The sequence below is a fragment of the Heterodontus francisci genome, chromosome 6 (assembly GCF_036365525.1).
Source record: "Heterodontus francisci isolate sHetFra1 chromosome 6, sHetFra1.hap1, whole genome shotgun sequence".
NCBI lineage: Eukaryota > Metazoa > Chordata > Chondrichthyes > Heterodontiformes > Heterodontidae > Heterodontus > Heterodontus francisci.
This window is the reverse complement of record NC_090376.1, coordinates 87273131-87291024: the sequence shown is the minus strand read 5'-3', so window position 1 is coordinate 87291024 and position 17894 is coordinate 87273131. Positions and strand designations below refer to the sequence as shown.

Genomic DNA, 17894 nt, shown 5'->3' with positions numbered 1-17894 from the left:
AAACATCGAGTGATTAGAGAATCCATTATATGGGTAAAACTTCATCTGGGGAAAAACATGTATAGGAAACATCAATAGACAAACAGTAATACTTCAACTCACAAGGTGCAAGATTTGTGAAACTCTGTTTACTTCAAATAAGTGTCTATGACATGAAAAATGTTCCATTAATATTGAAAAACATTGCTGTCACAGATGAAAGTAAACAATCAATCAATCAGGTCTGGCAGCATCTGTGAAGAGAGAAACAAGAGTTAACATTTCAGGTTCTGATGAAAGGTGACAGACCTGAAATGTTAACTCTGTTTCTCTCTTCACAGATGCTGCCAGACCTGCTGTATATTTCCAGCACTTTGTTTTTATTTCAGATTTCCAGCATCCACAGTATTTTGCTTTTAGTCAATCAATCAGTGTTGCTCAGCTGCAACATGTCCAGGACATATAAGACACACTATATTTATTGGCAGATCTGCAAACCCTTTCTATTTTTGAGAAATTCAAAATCATCCACTTAAGTACAGGAACAAGAGTGTCTGACTGATTTCAGTAAAGTTTTCAAACTGGTTACAAAAGTGGCTTTTCAACTTGGTAACCACCTTAGAAAAATGCTCTTGTTATGAATAATTTTGCAAATTACAGACAGTGCAGGATCTTTACAACATAAAGGTTTAGCTCAGTCATTGGACAAGGGGATCAGGCAATAATTCACAGAATTATCTCTAGTGCCTTTGCAGAAAAATGATTGACAGCATTAATTCCAGTGACTCAGTAAACTGCGCTGGATATTATTGGCATATGTACTGGATGCATTATTTGATTTTTTTTGTTCATTCGTTCTCAGGATGTGAGTGTCACTGGCAAAGCCAGCATTTATTGGCCATCGCTAAAGGACTGTGTTATAATAATATTTTCAAGATAGCTGAGCATTGAAAAATTGACTGTCGAACTTATGCAGAACTAACTGATTACGGACCAGGAAAACTTTGGTTTGCTTGAGAGGACTTGCATATGTTTTATTGAAATACGTGCCATACAGTGTTACAGACAAACATTATGAACTCCTTTTGTAATTTGGGGATTATAGCTCTAAATGATCAAGCATTAAATAAAAATGGTGCTTCTGCACCTCTAATGGATGATGGCAATTCATCACCAAATCATTTTAAATAACTTGATTGAGCTCCATGATGAGTTAACAGATATGGCTGAGAGGGTAATGAAGTGTGTATAGACTTCCAGAAGGCATGTGATAAAGTGCCACATAACAGACTTACCAGCAAAGTTGAATCCCATGGAATAAAAGGGAAAGTGGCAGCATCGATACTGAGTTGGTTTAGTAACAGGAAACAAAGAGTAGTGGTGAACGGTTGTTTATCGGACTGGAGGGAGCTGTATAGTGTGGTTCCCCAAGGATTGGTATTAGGACCACTGCTTTCTTGATATATATTGACTTGATATATATATTGACTTGGGTGTACAGGGCACAATTTCAAAGCTTGAAAGTATTTTGAAATGTGAGGAGGGACAGAGGCTGCAGAAATGGGTGGACACGTGACAGATGAAATTTAGTGCAGAGAAACGTGAAGTGTTAAATTTTGGTCGGAAGAACAAGGAGGAGCAAAATAAAATAAAGGGAACAATTCTAAAGGGTGTGCAGGAACAGAAAAGCCTGGGGGGGTATATGTGCACAAATCACTGGAGGTGGCAGGGCAGGTTAAGAAAGTGGTTAAAAAGGCATATGGGATCCTGGGCTTTACAAATAGAGGTATAGAGTACAAAAGCAAGGAAGTTATGATGAACCTTTATAAAACACTGGTTCAGCCTCAATTGGAGCATTGTGCCCAATTCTAAGCACCACATTTTAGGAAGGATGTAAATGCTTTAGAGAGGGTGTAGAAAAAATTTATGAGAATGGTTCTAGGGATGAGGGACTTTGGTTACATGAATACATTGGAGAAGCTAGGGTTGTCCTCCTTAGAGCAAGTTGAGAGCAGATTTGATAGAAGTGTTCAAAATCATGGGGGGTCCGGACAGAGTAGATAGAGAAAATAGTCCCATTGGCAGAAGAGTTGAGAAGCGCAAGACAATGATTTAAGAGATTGACAAAAGAACCAACAGCGACATGCAGAAAAATGTTTTTACACAGTGAGTGGTTAGGATCTGGACTGCCTGAGAGTGTGGTGGAGGCAAATTCAATTGTGGGTTTCAAAAGGGAATTGGATAAGTACCTAAAGAGAAAAACACTGCAGGGCTATGGGGAAAGGACAGACGAGTGGGACTAGCTGAGCTGTTCTTGCAAAGAGCTGGCATGGGCATGACAGGCCAAATGGCCTCTTTCTGTGCTGTAACCATTCTATGATACTAAATGGGATGATACTGAACTTATCTTGCTGGCAAACCTGGATATGCTGAGATTTACACAAAATGGCAGATATCATATTGGAAAAAATTAGCATGTTCATCCCTTTCCCCATGGAAAGGAGGTAACATCTTGACAAAGTACAAAACTTTTCCCGGGTGCCAGGTTTCCCAAGAGCTCAAGATGGCACCCATGCAGTGATCTGGTCCCGAATTCTCTTCTGCCACCGCCATTCGCTCATCCTCATCTGTGCCTCAATCAAAGCTACCTCATTAAGGTCTGTAAGTGCATCAGGTGGGATATGTGTAGCGGCAATGACGTTTGAAAGATTTGGTAAGTGGAACATAGGATGCTGTGAGGTGCTGCCTTGTTGCTTTTCTTGGCCCAAACTGACAGGATAGGAATGAGCAATAGAATGCTGGTTCCCAATACACCTTCAAACAAAACTTGCATTGTAAGATATATTTTCAACTGTCTGCCCAGGCATAAAACTGGCATTGTTGATTGGCTGGCCATTATAGATACTGTATGATTTTCATGCCCACTGATATAAGTGCAGGTGGCAAGTTGAAAATCTAACCCCTCTCCCCCATACCTAATATTGTGTATTTGCCTATGTGGGAATGAATGAGTAGGGGACAGGACAAGACATGACAGTGGGAAGACGGTGCATCTGACCTTAGGGAAAGTTCCCTGCTTTTTTAAAATATTCATTCTTGGGATGTGAGCGTCGCTGGCAAGGCCAGCATTTATTGCCCATCCCTAATTGCCCTTGAGAACATGGTGGCGAGCCCCCTTCTTGAACCGCTGCAGTCTATGTGGTGCAAGTACATCACAGTGCAAATTTCCCTATTCTTACCATGCTCAGATATACCAGAAAAGTGTAGAATAATACACTGAGTGGCAAAACAAGGAATGGAACGATACATGCAATAGATACATTGAAATGTGTGAATAAACAGAAAGCCCTAGTAGGGTCAAATACATAGCTCGCTGAAAGTGCAAGTGGAGGTAGATAAAGTGATTAACAAGGTCAAAAGCATTTGAATTTGACAAATAGAGGCAACGAATACAAGAGTAAATAAATAAAGATCAATTTGTACAATGCATTGAGTAGGCTACAGTTAAAGTGCAGTGTGCAGTTTTGGAGCCTCATTATAGAAAGGACATTATTTCCTTAGTGAGCACACAGCTTAGATTCACCAGTATTATGCCAGGAATAGGATAAGGAGAGATGAAATACTCGGGTTATTTCCAGAAGGCTAAGAACTAAGAGTTTAAAAGTTATGAAGGATTTTGATACAATGAATAGGGAAAGATTATTTTCTGTAGTTTGAGGAATTAGTGTCAAGTAATTATCAATTTAAAATTGTCAGTTAGAGAATGAGGAAAGCAGTTAGGTTGTTGGAATATGAGGTGCTTGGCCACAGGGAATGGTTGAGGCGGAGACAATTGCTGCTTTTAAAAGAAAATTAGGAGCACAGGAAAATCCAGGGCTATGGGGAGACAGTAGGATTATTTTTGGATTACTCTAGCAGCTGGCACAGACACTAATGGGTCAAATTACTTCTTCCTGTGCTGCTAACACAAAATAAGGAGGAAAAGCAGGAAAAAAAGGTGAGGGAACCACTCTGACAAATATACAACCAGTCGGAAACATGTTAAAAAAGGGTTGCAATTGGAACTGTGGAATGCCCTATGAACTGATGTACTTAGACATCCAAAAAAGTTTGAACAACGTTTATGAGAGCTTAAATTGGTAGGAATTAAAGTTAAACCTGGAATTAGATAAGAATGTTACAGAAGTGCTCAATGGAGGTCCCTGCGGCTTGGTGTTGAATCTCTTTTTTTCTAATATATTAACAATTTGGATAGAAAAACTAAATGCATACTAGTCACATTTACAAACAATACTAAAATAGGAGCAACAGATAAATTTGAGGAGGTCAGCAGCCTGGGAATTACAAACTGAATTTGACAAATTATGTGACTGGAACAAGAGTGCCAGATAAAATGTAATAATAGATAAATGTGAACTATTTCACATAGAAAGAAAAATTGGACGTCACAAGCTAGAGGATGAAACAGAGAGAGCTAGGGTTATTAATTGACTTAGCATCTAACATGGTCGGCTCTGTCTGTGCTGGCGCACACTGAGGTTCAAAAGAGGAAACAAAAACTTAGTGATATCGCGAGAAATCTGCAAGGTGATTGGTTGGGTAAGTAACAGCTGTTAGTGCATTTAAATAGCTTAAAAAAATAAGGGGAAAGTTTCTTTTTGAAAAAAACCCTCAAAACCTACCGTATAAGTGATAAGGTGAGTACGACTAAAGTGTGTTTTTTTAAATTAGTGTAATTTATTGAGGACTTTAGATTGTAGTGGGTAGTTTTGGAATAGAACAAGATCCCTACTGTAATTAGTATTTTCATAGGGAGTAACTAAGTAATCTAAAGGTAAGTCATGGCAGGAGAGCTTAGCCCCGTGATATGCTCCTCCTGCACTATGTGGAAAATCAGGGACGCTTCCAGTGTCCCTGACCACCGTGTGTGCAGGAAGTGTATCCATCTGCAGCTACTGGCTACCCGCATTATGGAGCTGGAGCTGCGGGTGGCTTTAGTGCGGAGCATCCGCAATGCTGAGGACATCGTGGATAGCATGTTTAACAAGGTGGTCACACCGCAGGTATTGGCTGCACAGGCAGAAAAGGGATGGATGACCACCAGGCAGAGTAGTAGGTGCAGTCAGATAGTGCAGGAGTCCCCTGTAGCCATCTCCCTCTCAAACAGCTTTATCACTTTGAATACTGTTGGGGGGGATGACCTCCCAGGGGAAAGCAGCAACAGCCAAGTTCGTGGCACCACGGATGGCTCTGTTGCACAGCAAGGAGGGAAAAAGACTGGGAGAGCCATAGTGATAGGAGATTCAATTGTAAGGGGAACAGATAGGCGTTTCTGTGGCCGCAACCGAGACTCCAGGATGGTATGTTGCCTCCCTGGTGCTAGGGTCAAGGATGTCTCGGAGTGGCTGCAGGACATTCTGACGAGGGAGAGTGAACGGCCAGTGGTTGTGGTATATGTTGGTACAAATGACATAGGTAGGAAAAGGGATGAGGTCCTGCAAGGTGAATTTAAGGAGTTCGGAGCTAAATTAAAAAGCAGGACCTCAAAGGTAGTAATCGCAGGATTACATCCTGTGCCACGTGTCAGTGAGTATAGGAACAGGAGAATAGCCCAGATGAACGCATAGCTGGAGAAATGGTGCAGGAGGGAGGGATTTAGATTCCTGGGACATCGGGACCTGTTCTGGGGAAGGTGGGACCTGTACAAGCGGGACGGGTTACACCCAGGCAGGACCGGAACCGATGTCCTCACAGGGGCGTTTGCGAGTGCTGTTGGGGAGGATTTGGCAGGGGGATGGGAACCTGAGCGGGGAGACTGAGGAGGAGGAAACAAGGATAGAAACGAAAGACAGGAAACAAAAAGGCAAAAGTGCGAAATAATGCTAAGATGACTAAGAATGTTAAAAAGACAAGCCTAAAGACATTGTGTCTCAATGCACGGTGTATTCACAATAAGATAGGCAAGTTAACCGTGCAAATAGATGTAAATAGATACGATAGAGTTGTGATTACGGAGACATGGCTGCAGGGTGACCAAGGATGGGAACTGAACATCCAGGGGTATTCAATATTTAGGAAAGACAGGCAAAAAGGGAAAGGAGGTGGAGTAGCATTGTTAGTAAAAGAGGAAATCAATACAATAGTGAGGAAGGATATTAGCTCAGAGAATCCTGATGTGGAATCTGTATGGGTGGAGCTAAGAAACGTCAAGGGGCAGAAAACATTGGTGGGGGTTGTATATAGACCCCCAAACAGCAGTGGTGATGTAGAGGATGGCATTAAACAGGAAATTAGAGACGCGTGCAATAAGGGTGCAACTGTAATTATGGGTGAAATTAATCTCCATATAGATTGGGCAAACCAAATTAGCAATATTACTGTAGAGGAGGAATTCCTGGAGTGCGTACGCGATGGTTTTTTGGACCGATACGTTGAGGAACCAACTGGAGAACAGGCCATCCTGGACTGAGTATTGTGTAATGAGAAAGGATTAGTTAACAATCTTGTGTGAGGTCCGTTGGGGAAGAGCGACCATAACATGATAGTCTCCATCTTAATGACGAATTCTGAGAGAATTGATTCCGAGACTAGAAATGCTAGAGTCCATTATAAAAGATGTAATAGCAGAGCACTTGGAAAACAATGATAGGATTGGACAAAGTCAACATGGAGTTATGAAAGCTAAATCATGCTTGACAAATCTACTGGAATTTTTTGAGGATGTTCTCAACACATTAGGGTGGCACAGTGGCACAGTGGTTAGCACCGCAGCCTCACAGCTCCAGCGACCCGGGTTCAATTCTGGATACTGCCTGTGTGGAGTTTGCAAGTTCTCCCTGTGTCTGCGTGAGTTTTCTCTGGGTGCTCCAGTTTCCTCCCACATGCCAAAGACTTGCTGGTTGATAGGTAAATTGGCCATTATAAATTGCCCCTAGTATAGGTAGGTGGTAGGGAAATATAGGGACAGGTGGGGATGTGGTAGGAATATGGAATTAGTGTAGGATTAGTATAAATGGGTGGTTGATGGTCGGCACAGACTCGGTGGGCCGAAGGGCCTGTTTCAGTGCTGTATCTCTAAAACTAAAAAAAAACTAGTAGAATAGATAATGGAGAACCAGTGGATATGGTGTATTTGGACTTTCAGAAGGCTTTTGATAAGGTCCCACATAAGAGATTAGCGTGCAAAATTAAAGCACATGGGATTGGGGGTAAGGTACTGAAATGGATAGAGAACTGGTTGGCAGACAGGAAACAAAGAGTAGGAATAAACAGGTCTTTTTCCGAGTGGCAGGCAGTGACTAGTTGGGTACCGCAGGGATCAGTGCTAGGACCCCAGCTATTCACAACATGATATAGATGAGGGAATTAAATGTAATATATCCTAGTTTGCAGATGACACAAAGCTGGGTGGGAGTGTGAGCTGTGAGGAGGATGCAGAGAAGCTCCAGTGTGATTTGGACAGGTTGTGTGAGTGGGCAAATACCTGGCAGCTGCAGTATAATGTGGATAAATGTGAGGTTATCCACTTTGATGGCAAAAACAGGAAGGCAGATTATCTGAACAGCGACAGATTAGGAAAGGGGGAGGTGCAGCGAGACCTGGGTGTCCTTGTTGCCCTTCATAGTGAGAGGATTCCAGTACAGGAGCAAGGATGTCTTGCTGCAATTATACAAGGCCTTGGTGAGACCACATCTGGAGTATTGTGTGCAGTTTTGGTCTCCTTATCTGAGGAAGGATGTTCTTGGTATGGAGGGAGCACAGCAAAGGTTCACCAGACTGATCCCTGGAATGGCAGGACTGACGTATGAAGAGAGATTGGATCGATTAGGCATATATTCGCTAGAGTTTAGAAGAATGAGAGGGGATCTCATAGAAACCTATAAAATTCTAACAGGACTGGACAGACTAGATGCAGGAAGGATGTTCCTGATGACGGGGGAGTCTAGGACCAGGGGTCACAGTCTAAGGATAAGGGGTAAGCCATTTAGGACTGAGATGAGGATGGATTTCTTCACCCAGAGAGTGGTGAACCTGTAGAATTCTCTACCACAGAAAGCAGTTGATGCCAAATCATTAAGTATATTCAAGAAAGAGTTAGATATAGTTCTTCGGGCTAAAGGGATCAAGGGATACAGGGAGAAAGCGGGAACAAGGCACTGAGTTTGGATGATCAGCCATGATCGTATTGAATGGCGGTGCAGGCTCGAAGGGTGGAATAGCCTACGCTTGCTCCTATTTTTATATGTTTCTATGTCGAAATGGATACTGTCATACAATGCAAATACAATGCTGAATCATATAACCAAAACAATACAACACAAGTCAGAGTACGTCAAAGAGAAACTGAAACTGTGCAAAGCTCCAATCAGTTTGTTTTAATCTCCTGCTCTTTTGTGGTCCAAGCCCAAGGTCCTGCTCAGTCTTGCCATCAACTTCTGTTCCCTTGGAGCTCAGGCCATCTGTCCTCAATATTGTTATATTTCTCGCTCTATTCACCTTTTTACTCTAGGCTTTTCAACTCTCATATTTTAGCTCACTCTCATTGGTGAGTCTTAACTTCTCTCTTTGAGAGTACCTTCTTCATATCAAGGTAAACCTTTGGTTGTATGCACAGCATAATAATCAAAGCAACTTTTCTGTTAATTATTTAGCTACTAGAATTATGCTATGTTTCCAAAGAGTCTGTCTCCTTCTTCAAAAGGCATCTAACCTGAAAGTTCCCCAATGACTTCCTGGATTCAAATAACTGTTAACCTTATTGAAAAACATTTTTTTTATCATGCACAAAAATGAACAGGTTGCACAGCTTGTATTTGTCCAAAAGCAGATTGGTTCCTCACTTTAGCTTCAAAAACAACTAAGAAAACTTTCAACATGTTATCAAATATAGCTTGGGACAAGAACCTGACTGTAGCTAATTTTATTTTTAAATACTCCTGACAGAATTTAAAAAAAACACAAAGCTAAAATAAGACAGACTGCTTAATTTTTGTCACATCCACCTACTGGGTAAAGGTAAAAGAGGGAGAAAGAATCAGGAAAAAAATCCTTTAAGACATTTACAGATATGAAGACAAAGTACATAGAGACAATGAGATAAAATGTTGTAGAGATATAAAGAAAGGGAAAAGGGGCAAACAGTAGACAAATGAAAAAATGAAGAAAAATGGGGCAGAAAAAAATTAGATAAACCAAAACATAATTATCCTAAAATTCCTGGGGGTCCAGTCTGCTGGTGCAAGTGCACCAGACTAGATGTCCGCCCACCCTGGGCTGGAAATGCTATCCCAAATCCTTGGTTACGCGCTATTTATATGGCTGCAAGTGCTTGCAAAGGCATATCACGGATGCCTGCATCAATCCGTCTCACAAGACCGTGTAGTCCACAGCTACTTTGCCTAAGGTCCTCCTAGAGCCAGTGGGGGGCTGAAGAAATTTTTTTCCTCCAGTTTTCAGCAAACAAGGTAATCAGCCTTCAGACAAGGTAAGAGATTCCCTCTGGGATTGATTAAAGATTTTGGCATGAGTTCCGCTGATGCCTTTCAATGGTAAAATTTCATAGCAAAGCCCAAGAATTCCTCCCATCCTGACGTTTGATTGCCATTTTGAGTGCGGAGTGTGTGGGCAGGGGTGGGTGGGTGGGGGAGGAAGGACGAAGATAGAAGTTCCACCCGTGTCCCTTTCACTGGAATTTGAAAGGCCAATCTATATGGTTCCACTCCAAATTCAAGGCTTTTTCCATATGAACAACAGACAGCACTCTAAGAGGGCTTTAATTTACTAGCTATTAGGATTTCCCCAAAGTACAGGACCGTACATGCCCCTTTCATCAATCTCACCACTTATATCAAGAGGAAAGGTTTCCAGTCGCCCATTGTCCACCTTGTTTTTAACCAGCACCTCGTCTTGCAAGCAAGCACTTGCTTTCTACTTAGCTACCATATCTTCATTTTAAGACAATCCACATTGTCATCCTACTTTGAAATAGAAAAGCAAGTCTCTGTGTGGATCGTTGGAGATCAAGGCCATGCTTTACAACCACAGCTGGTGAGATCTGAGCCCTTTCCAAAGATTGCAGTTGAGCACCTCTATAACAAGATCCAGTCTGCCATCAGTCATCATTGTACACAACATTGGAATTTTGAAGGCTTGCTTCAGGTCAGTTCAAGGATACTCTGCAATATGTTTCCATTAGTGTCTGAAGAATAAGGGTGATGTGTTGCAAAACGACCTCCATAGGAAGAAGGAAGGTGCCTAAGGGCAACAAAGGGATCAAGCTAAAGATCAATCGCAGCATAAAGTGAATGTAGAGAACAACCTAATTTAGACTGGGATAATAATAGTATAAAGGGCAGAGAGAGGCAAGAGTTTCTAGAGTATGTTCAGGAGAATTTTTTACATCAGTATGTTTCCAGTCCAACGAGGAAGGAGGCATTACTGGATTTGGTTCTGGGGAATGAGGTGGGTCAAGTGAATCAAGTGACAGTAGGGGAACATTTAGGCAACAATGACCATCGCATCGTAATGTTTAGGTTGGCTATGGAAAAGGACATGGGGCAATCCAGAATAAAAATAATTAATTAGGGGAGGACCAACTTCAATGAAATGAGGACAAATCTTGCCCAAATAAACTGGAATCAAAGACTGGAGGACAAACTGTAATGGAATAATGGGCTGCCTTTAAAGATGAGATGGTTCAAGTACAGTCAGGAAAGGTAGGGCAAACAGACCCAGAGATCCCTGGATGACTAAAGAGGTAGAGAGTAAGATGAAGCATAAAAAGGGCGCAAATAACAGATGTCAGGCGGATAATACAATTGAGAACCAGACTGAATATAGAAGGTTCAGAGAGGAAGTGAAAAAGCAAAAAAAGAGAAGGAAAGAGACAATGAGACGAGACTAGCAGCTAACATAAAGGTAACCTAACAGTCTTTTCTATAGGCATATAAATAGCAAAAGAGTGGTAAAAGGAAGAGTGGGGCTGATTAGGGATCTAAAAGGGTATTTACGCATGGCTAAGGTACTAAATGAGTACTTTGCATCTGTCTTTACTAAGGAAGAAGATGCTGCCCAAGTCATGGTGAAAGAGGAGGTAGTTGAGACACTGGATGAACTAAAAATTGATAAAGAGGAGGTTCTAGATAGGCTGCCTGTACTTAAAGTTGGTAAGTCACCAGGACTGGATGAAATACATCCAAGGATACTGAGAGAAGCAAGGATGGAAATTGCAGAGCCACTGGCCATAATCTTCCAATCCTCCTTAGTTACAGGGGTGGTGCCAGTGGACTCGAGAATTGCAAATGTTACACCCTTGTTCAAAAAGGGTATAAGGACAAGCCCAGCAACTACAGTTAGTTTAACCTCAGTGGTGGGAAAGCTTTTAAAAACGATAATTCGGGACAAAATTAATAGTCACTTGGACAAATGTGGATTAATTAAGGAAAGCCAGCATGGGTGTTAAGGGCTATTTGTGTTTAACTAACTTGCTTGAGATTTTTGATGAGGTAACAGAGAGGGTTGATGATGGGATTGCAGTTGATGTGGTGTACATGGACTTTCAACAGGCATTTGATAAAGTGCCACATAACAGACTTGTCAGCAATGTTAGTGCCCATGGAATAAAAGGGACAGTAGCAGCATGGATACAAAATTGGCTGAGTGACAGGAAACAGAGAGGAGTGGGAACGGTTATTTTTCAGACTGGAGGAAGGTATATAGTGGGGTTCCCCATGGGTTGGTATTAGGACCCCTGCTTTTCTTGATATACATTAATGACCTTGACTTGGGTGTACAGGGCACAATTTCAAAATTTGTGAAGGACACAAAACTTGGAAATATTGTGAACTGTGAGGACGATAGTGATAAACTTCAAAGGGACTGGCTGATGGAATGTGCGGACAAATGACAGATAAATTTAATGCAGAAAAGTGTGAAGTAATTTATTTTGGTAGGAAGAACAAGGAGAAGCAATATAAATTAAAGGGTACAGTTCTAAAGGGGTTGCAGGAGCACAGGGACCTGGGGGTATATGTGCACAAATCATTGAAGGTTGCACAGTAGGTTGAGAAAGCGGTTAATAAAGCTTATGGGATCCTGGAATTAATAAATAGGGGCATAGAGTACAAAAACAAGGAGGTTATGATAAACCTGTATAAAACACTGGTTCGGCCTCAACTGGAGTATTGTGTCCAGTTCTGGGCACCACACTTTAGGAAGGATGTTAAGGCATTAGAGAGGCTGCAGAAAAGATTTATGAGAATGGTTTGAGGGATGAGGAACTTCAGTTACGTGGATAGGTAGGAGAAGCTGGGCCTGTTCTCCTTGGAGAAGAGAAGATTAAGAGGAAATTTCATAGAGATGTTCAAAATCATGAGGGGTCTGGATAGAGTAGATAGGGAAAAGCTGTTCCCATTGGCTGAAAGATCCAGAACCAGAGGACACCGATTTAAGGTGATTGGCAAAAGAACCAGAGGCGACATGAGGAAAATCTATTTTACGCAGTAAGCTGTTAGGATCTGGAATGCTCTGCTTGAAAGTCTGGTGGAGGTGGATTCAATCGAGGTCTTCAAAAGAGAATTGGACAATTATCTGAAGAGAATAAATTTACAGGGCTATGGGGAAAAGGCCGAACAGTGGGACTAAGTGAATTGCTCTTTCAGACAGCCGGCATAGACATGATGACCTCCTTCTGTGCTGCAGACATTCTATGATTCTATGAACCTGTTCTGCTTGCAAGAACCAATTATGTCAATCTGATGTGGGAAATCTTCCCTTGCCCACCACATCTGCCCATGGCCTGGACAATCTTGTCTACATCTTCTGCTTTGCCATCGTCATGAGCCATAATGTAAAGATTCTTTTCTGCGTGCATCAATTCACGCAGCTGCCATTCATGACACTTCATACAAACTTTCCCCCCAAACAATGTCAGCATACAGTACAACTTCAGTGCTCAGAATTTTATTCACAACTCAATTATGTGTGCCTGTCAAACTTTTTCTCACCACCATGATTCCCTTTAGTACCAGTGTATGACTAATGAACACTTAAAGTTAAACTAGTGCTAATCTAAGATGCTACCATATTGGCAGGAGAATGCCAGGTGGCTGGCTGCTGTCTCAATAACTATCTCTGAGGATTGTGATGAACTTTGTCTCACAACAGTTAAATCTTGAGGTTGATCAGCTGTGGGCTGCACTTCTTATCCTGTTGTATGGGTGGCCTACCTACCCTCTTTCTGCCAAATGTGCAAACTATCTTGAGAGACAGCTGCATCTTGTGCACCTAGTCTCTGCCAAATAATGAACATGAGAGTTCCTTTACAAAGGATGCAAAAGCTGCAGTTAAAGCCTGCAGGCAGACTATAATAGGGGTGCACATAAAAAGTAATTACATAATTCTTTCTTTTGGGCCTCCTTATCTCGAGAGACAATGGATACGTGCCTGGAGGTGGTCAGTGGTTTGTGAAGCAGCGCCTGGAGTGGCTATAAAGGCCAATTCTAGAGTGACAGGCTCTTCCACAGGTGCTGCAGAGAAATTTGTTTGTCGGGGCTGTTGCACAGTTGGCTCTCCCCTTGCGCCTCTGTCTTTTTTCCTGCCAACTACTAAGTCTCTTCGACTCGCCACATTTTAGCCCTGTCTTTATGGCTGCCCGCCAGCTCTGGCGAACGCTGGCAACTGACTCCCACAACTTGTGATCAATGTCACAGGATTTCATGTCGCGTTTGCAGATGTCTTTAAAGCGGAGACATGGACGGCCGGTGGGTCTGATGCCAGTGGCGAGCAATGTGTCTTTGGGGATCCTGCCATCTTCCATGCGGCTCACATGGACAAGCCATCTCAAGCGCCGCTGACTCAGTAGGGTGTACAAGTTGGGGATGTTGGCCGCCTCGAGGACTTCTGTGTTGGAGATACGGTCCTGCCACCTGATGCCAAGTATTCTCCGGAGGCAGCGAAGATGGAATGAATTGAGACGTCGCTCTTGGCTGACATATGTTGTCCAGGCCTCGCTGCCATAGAGCAAGGTACTGAGGACACAGGCTTGATACACTCGGACTTTTGTGTTCCGTGTCAGTGTGCCATTTTCCCACACTCTCTTGGCCAGTCTGGACATAGCAGTGGAAGCCTTACCCATGCGCTTGTTGATTTCTGCATCTAGAGACAGGTTACTGGTGATAGTTGAGCCTAGGTAGGTGAACTCTTGAACCACTTCCAGAGCGTGGTCGCCAATATTGATGGATGGAGCATTTCTGACGTCCTGCCCCATGATGTTCGATTTCTGGAGGCTGATGGTTAGGCCAAATTCATTGCAGGCAGTCGCAAACCTGTTGATGAGACCCTGCAGGCACTCTTCAGTGTGAGATGTTAAAGCAGCATCGTCAGCAAAGAGGAGTTCCCTGATGAGGACTTTCCATACTTTGGACTTCCCTCTTAGACGGGCAAGGTTGAACAACCTGCCCCCTGATCTTGTGTGGAGGAAAATTCCTTCTTCAGAGGACTTGAACGCATGTGAAAGCAGCAAGGAGAAGAAAATCCCAAAAAGTGTGGGTGCGAGAACATAGCCCTGTTTCACGCCACTCAGGATAGGAAAGGGCTCTGATGAGGAGCCACCATGTTGAATTGTGCCTTTCATATTGTCATGGAATGAGGTGATGATACTTAGTAGCTTTGGTGGGCATCCGATCTTTTCTAGTAGTCTGAAGAGACCACGTCTGCTGACGAGGTCAAATGCTTTGGTGAGATCAATGAAAGCAATGTAGAGGGGCATCTGTTGTTCACGGCATTTCTCCTGTATCTGACGAAGGGAGAACATGTCAATGGTCGATCTCTCTGCATGAAAGCCACACTGTTCCTCAGGGTAGATGCGCTCGGCCAGCTTCTGGAGCCTGTTCAGAGCGACTCGAGCAAAGACTTTCCCCACTATGCTGAGCAGGGAGATTCCACGGTAGTTGTTGCATAATTACAAAATTACAAAGTAATTAAGTAGGACTTAATTTGAAATAATGATATGGTAATGAGTATTCATGTTATGCAAATTTATGGAAAGCTGGCACCTGCCACAGGACAGGTGAACCCCAACACGTTGCTAACACGCCGCTGACTTAATCTCACGATTTTTTGGGAAATTGAAATATCAGCTCATGCCTAATTAAATCACCCTGCCCACCACGAATTCTCCCTTAGAGGTGTAACGTGCCCCACAGATCCGCTTGGACATTAATGACACATTTTAATGCAGTAAAGGGAAGTGGCTATCTTGATTAATAAAATGCAATCTTGGAAAGGACTCTTTCTTATCTCATCTGATTTGGTCAGGCGATTAATTTTCTTGTGTTTTTGAGTAGCTGTCTGGAGTCACATATGTAGTACTAACCTCCCTGCACTAACCTGGACAGGTCCTAGGACTGAACTCCTTTCCCATGCCCCGAATCAGGTATTTCTCTTCATCCACATTCCATGCAGGACCTCGACTGCTATCTCTGAAAATGTTGATGCTTTTCGTCCACAGGTTTCCCACTCTGCAATTATGAGCAAGTTTTCCCATCCCTGTAGTCAAAAGTGTTCCCAAAGATGCCTAGCCCTTTAAGCTTTTGGAGGTATTTACAACCTGCAGCTGCGTACCATTCCCAAACCCACCCAACCACCCTCCCTGACAACTACTGCTAGGTATAAAATCTGGAAAATTCTCTGAAGTCAACACTAAGTGTGCCAAGTGGGAGGAGTCCGACCCTGGTACAATTCCACTACAATCATTCCTTTGAGGAAAATTCCACCTAACAACTCTTAAAATATACAACTATGCGTGGAAATTAAATGTTGTTCCTTGCTTTAGAAAAAAGTACATAGTGGCAAATCTGGTTTCAGCTGATACCTGTAGCTCCAAGCTGAAGAACTCATGAAAACCTAATTTAAGCACCTTTCCAGAATACAAATACCAGGTCAATTTTAAAGTATTAATTTTGAAACAACCCAAAAAGCATTTCCAGAATGGACATTCATGATCAGATTTTAGTTCAAGTATGTAAGGACTGCATGCAAAAAAAAAAATTCTGAACATCCATTCCAAGCAGAACTTAGTGGGTGGGTCAAATTTAACAGAAGTACAAAATATTTTATTTTACTGCAACATGACATTGCTTCCAAGATGTGATCAAAAGTAGTAATTATCCTTTTGCAGATGAAATAATGTTGATTTCAACATGTTAAAGATTAGGCCAGCTAATAATTCTGGAAGTTAAACATGCCATTACTATCTTCTCAACTGCAATGCATTTTCTGTTTTGCATTTATATGAGCACGACTTACATGCTGCACTTGTACATGCTACTCTACTTTTGTGTTGAAGAACCATCACTAATGAAAGTACAATCTACTTACTGAGTCCACCAATCTCCCTGTACTTACAGTAAATTTGGAAGTCACCTTCATAAGTGAACATTACTTTGTGACATCCTACACAACTTGTTGAAAATATTTGTTCTTTTTCATTTTTCACAGTTAATTAACTGTCATTTCTACCTGGAAGTTCCCTTACTCACTAAATGCAATGTTTGCAGACACTGCTGCCTTACCTCATGCTGTTTCTGATCAAGGCAGGTTCGTATGTTGGCCAGTTCTAGCTCACGCATTTCAAGCCGGGTCTCAAGGCTTTGTGAATGTTGCTCCCATTCTAATTTTTTACGGTTCACCATTATGTCAATTTGATGCATTAGTTCCTGGAGCTCTGCTTCACATGAGGAGTCTCTGATATTTCAATCAAAGCAACAGAATAAAAAAGTGAATTTTAAATGATTTTAGGCAAAGGGGAAGGAAACAGGAGAGGAAGCATTTTCTTCACAAAGTACTTTAACATTTTCATTTAAATAAAATCACCTAATGTTCTAATGCTCACTTTAATTGCATATTTTGAGCCTCATGGAGACCTACCTAACAGGTCTCTAATCTCCTACTGAGCAATTCTGGTGACGCACAGTGACATATGCGACAGAGAGAGATTGGCTGGAATTTTGCACTTGTTGGATGAGAACCATCCACCAACCGAAAAGTCGATGGTGATCCCGCCTCCGCCTGGCCTGGGGATCCAGACCGGATTTTATGGTCCCAGGCCCTTAATTGGTCTTAGGCGGGACTTCCACCTCATTGAGGCAAGATGTCCCGCCTAATTGAGCTGCCAGCCAATCAGCAGCTCTTAGTCTCAGCAGTGTCACCAGGAGCGGTGGCCACTGCTGGGTCTGCATCCCAGCTTCAAGATCAAGATGACGGATAGGACGGAAAAGAGGTGTGTTTTTGGGGCCTTGCCGGGGGTAATCAGTCAGGCCCCGGCAAGGCAAGGGGAGGTCGATTGGGGAGGGTGGGGGCGGCGTGTTGAGCATTGGGGCTGGTTGGGGCGGCCCTCTGCCGGGCACATGGTGCCCGATCAGGAGGGCAACCCCCTAGGCCGTCAAAACACTGCCTACTTTTTACAGGTGGCTTTTCTCAGGCCTGGGCCGCCCGCCTGCCAACAGTAACCCCGTGGCGGCAGGCAGAAGCCCTTAAGTGGCTGTTAACTGGCCAATTAAGGGCCTTGATTGGCCTGGGGCGGGCGGGCCATTTCGTGCCACCGCCGCCCCGCGTAAAATGGCGTCAGAGACGGGAGTGGGCAGGGAGGGCCTCCCAAGCCTCCTACTGCATTTTACGCACCCCACCCCGACCTCCCACCACCAGTCCACTCTTTGGTGGGGGGGGGGGGGGGGTGGTAAAATTCCAGCCATTGTGTGCATTCCATAATGACTGTACAGATTCTAATGGAAGCCAGCACTTCTGATTGACTTGGGCCTGATCTGGACTACCTGAGACAGGAAAATATTACAGTAAGTTTGGTATACTGTTGGCAACAATTTTTCTGAAGTTGGGTTCAACAGCAAAGCAGTAGATTG

The 17894-nt window shown here is 43.0% G+C and overlaps 1 protein-coding gene across 3 annotated transcripts in view; it reads right to left on the bottom strand.

Annotated features, from left to right (window-relative positions):
* LOC137370986 (deuterosome assembly protein 1-like) overlaps window positions 1-17894 on the bottom strand; it is a 202996-nt gene that overhangs the window by 150316 nt on the left and 34786 nt on the right. For all 3 annotated transcript variants that reach the window (XM_068032890.1, XM_068032889.1, XM_068032891.1), the window contains one exon: window positions 16551-16722. In XM_068032890.1, the coding sequence (XP_067888991.1) occupies window positions 16551-16722 (172 nt within the window). The remainder of the gene's footprint in view (window positions 1-16550; window positions 16723-17894) is intronic.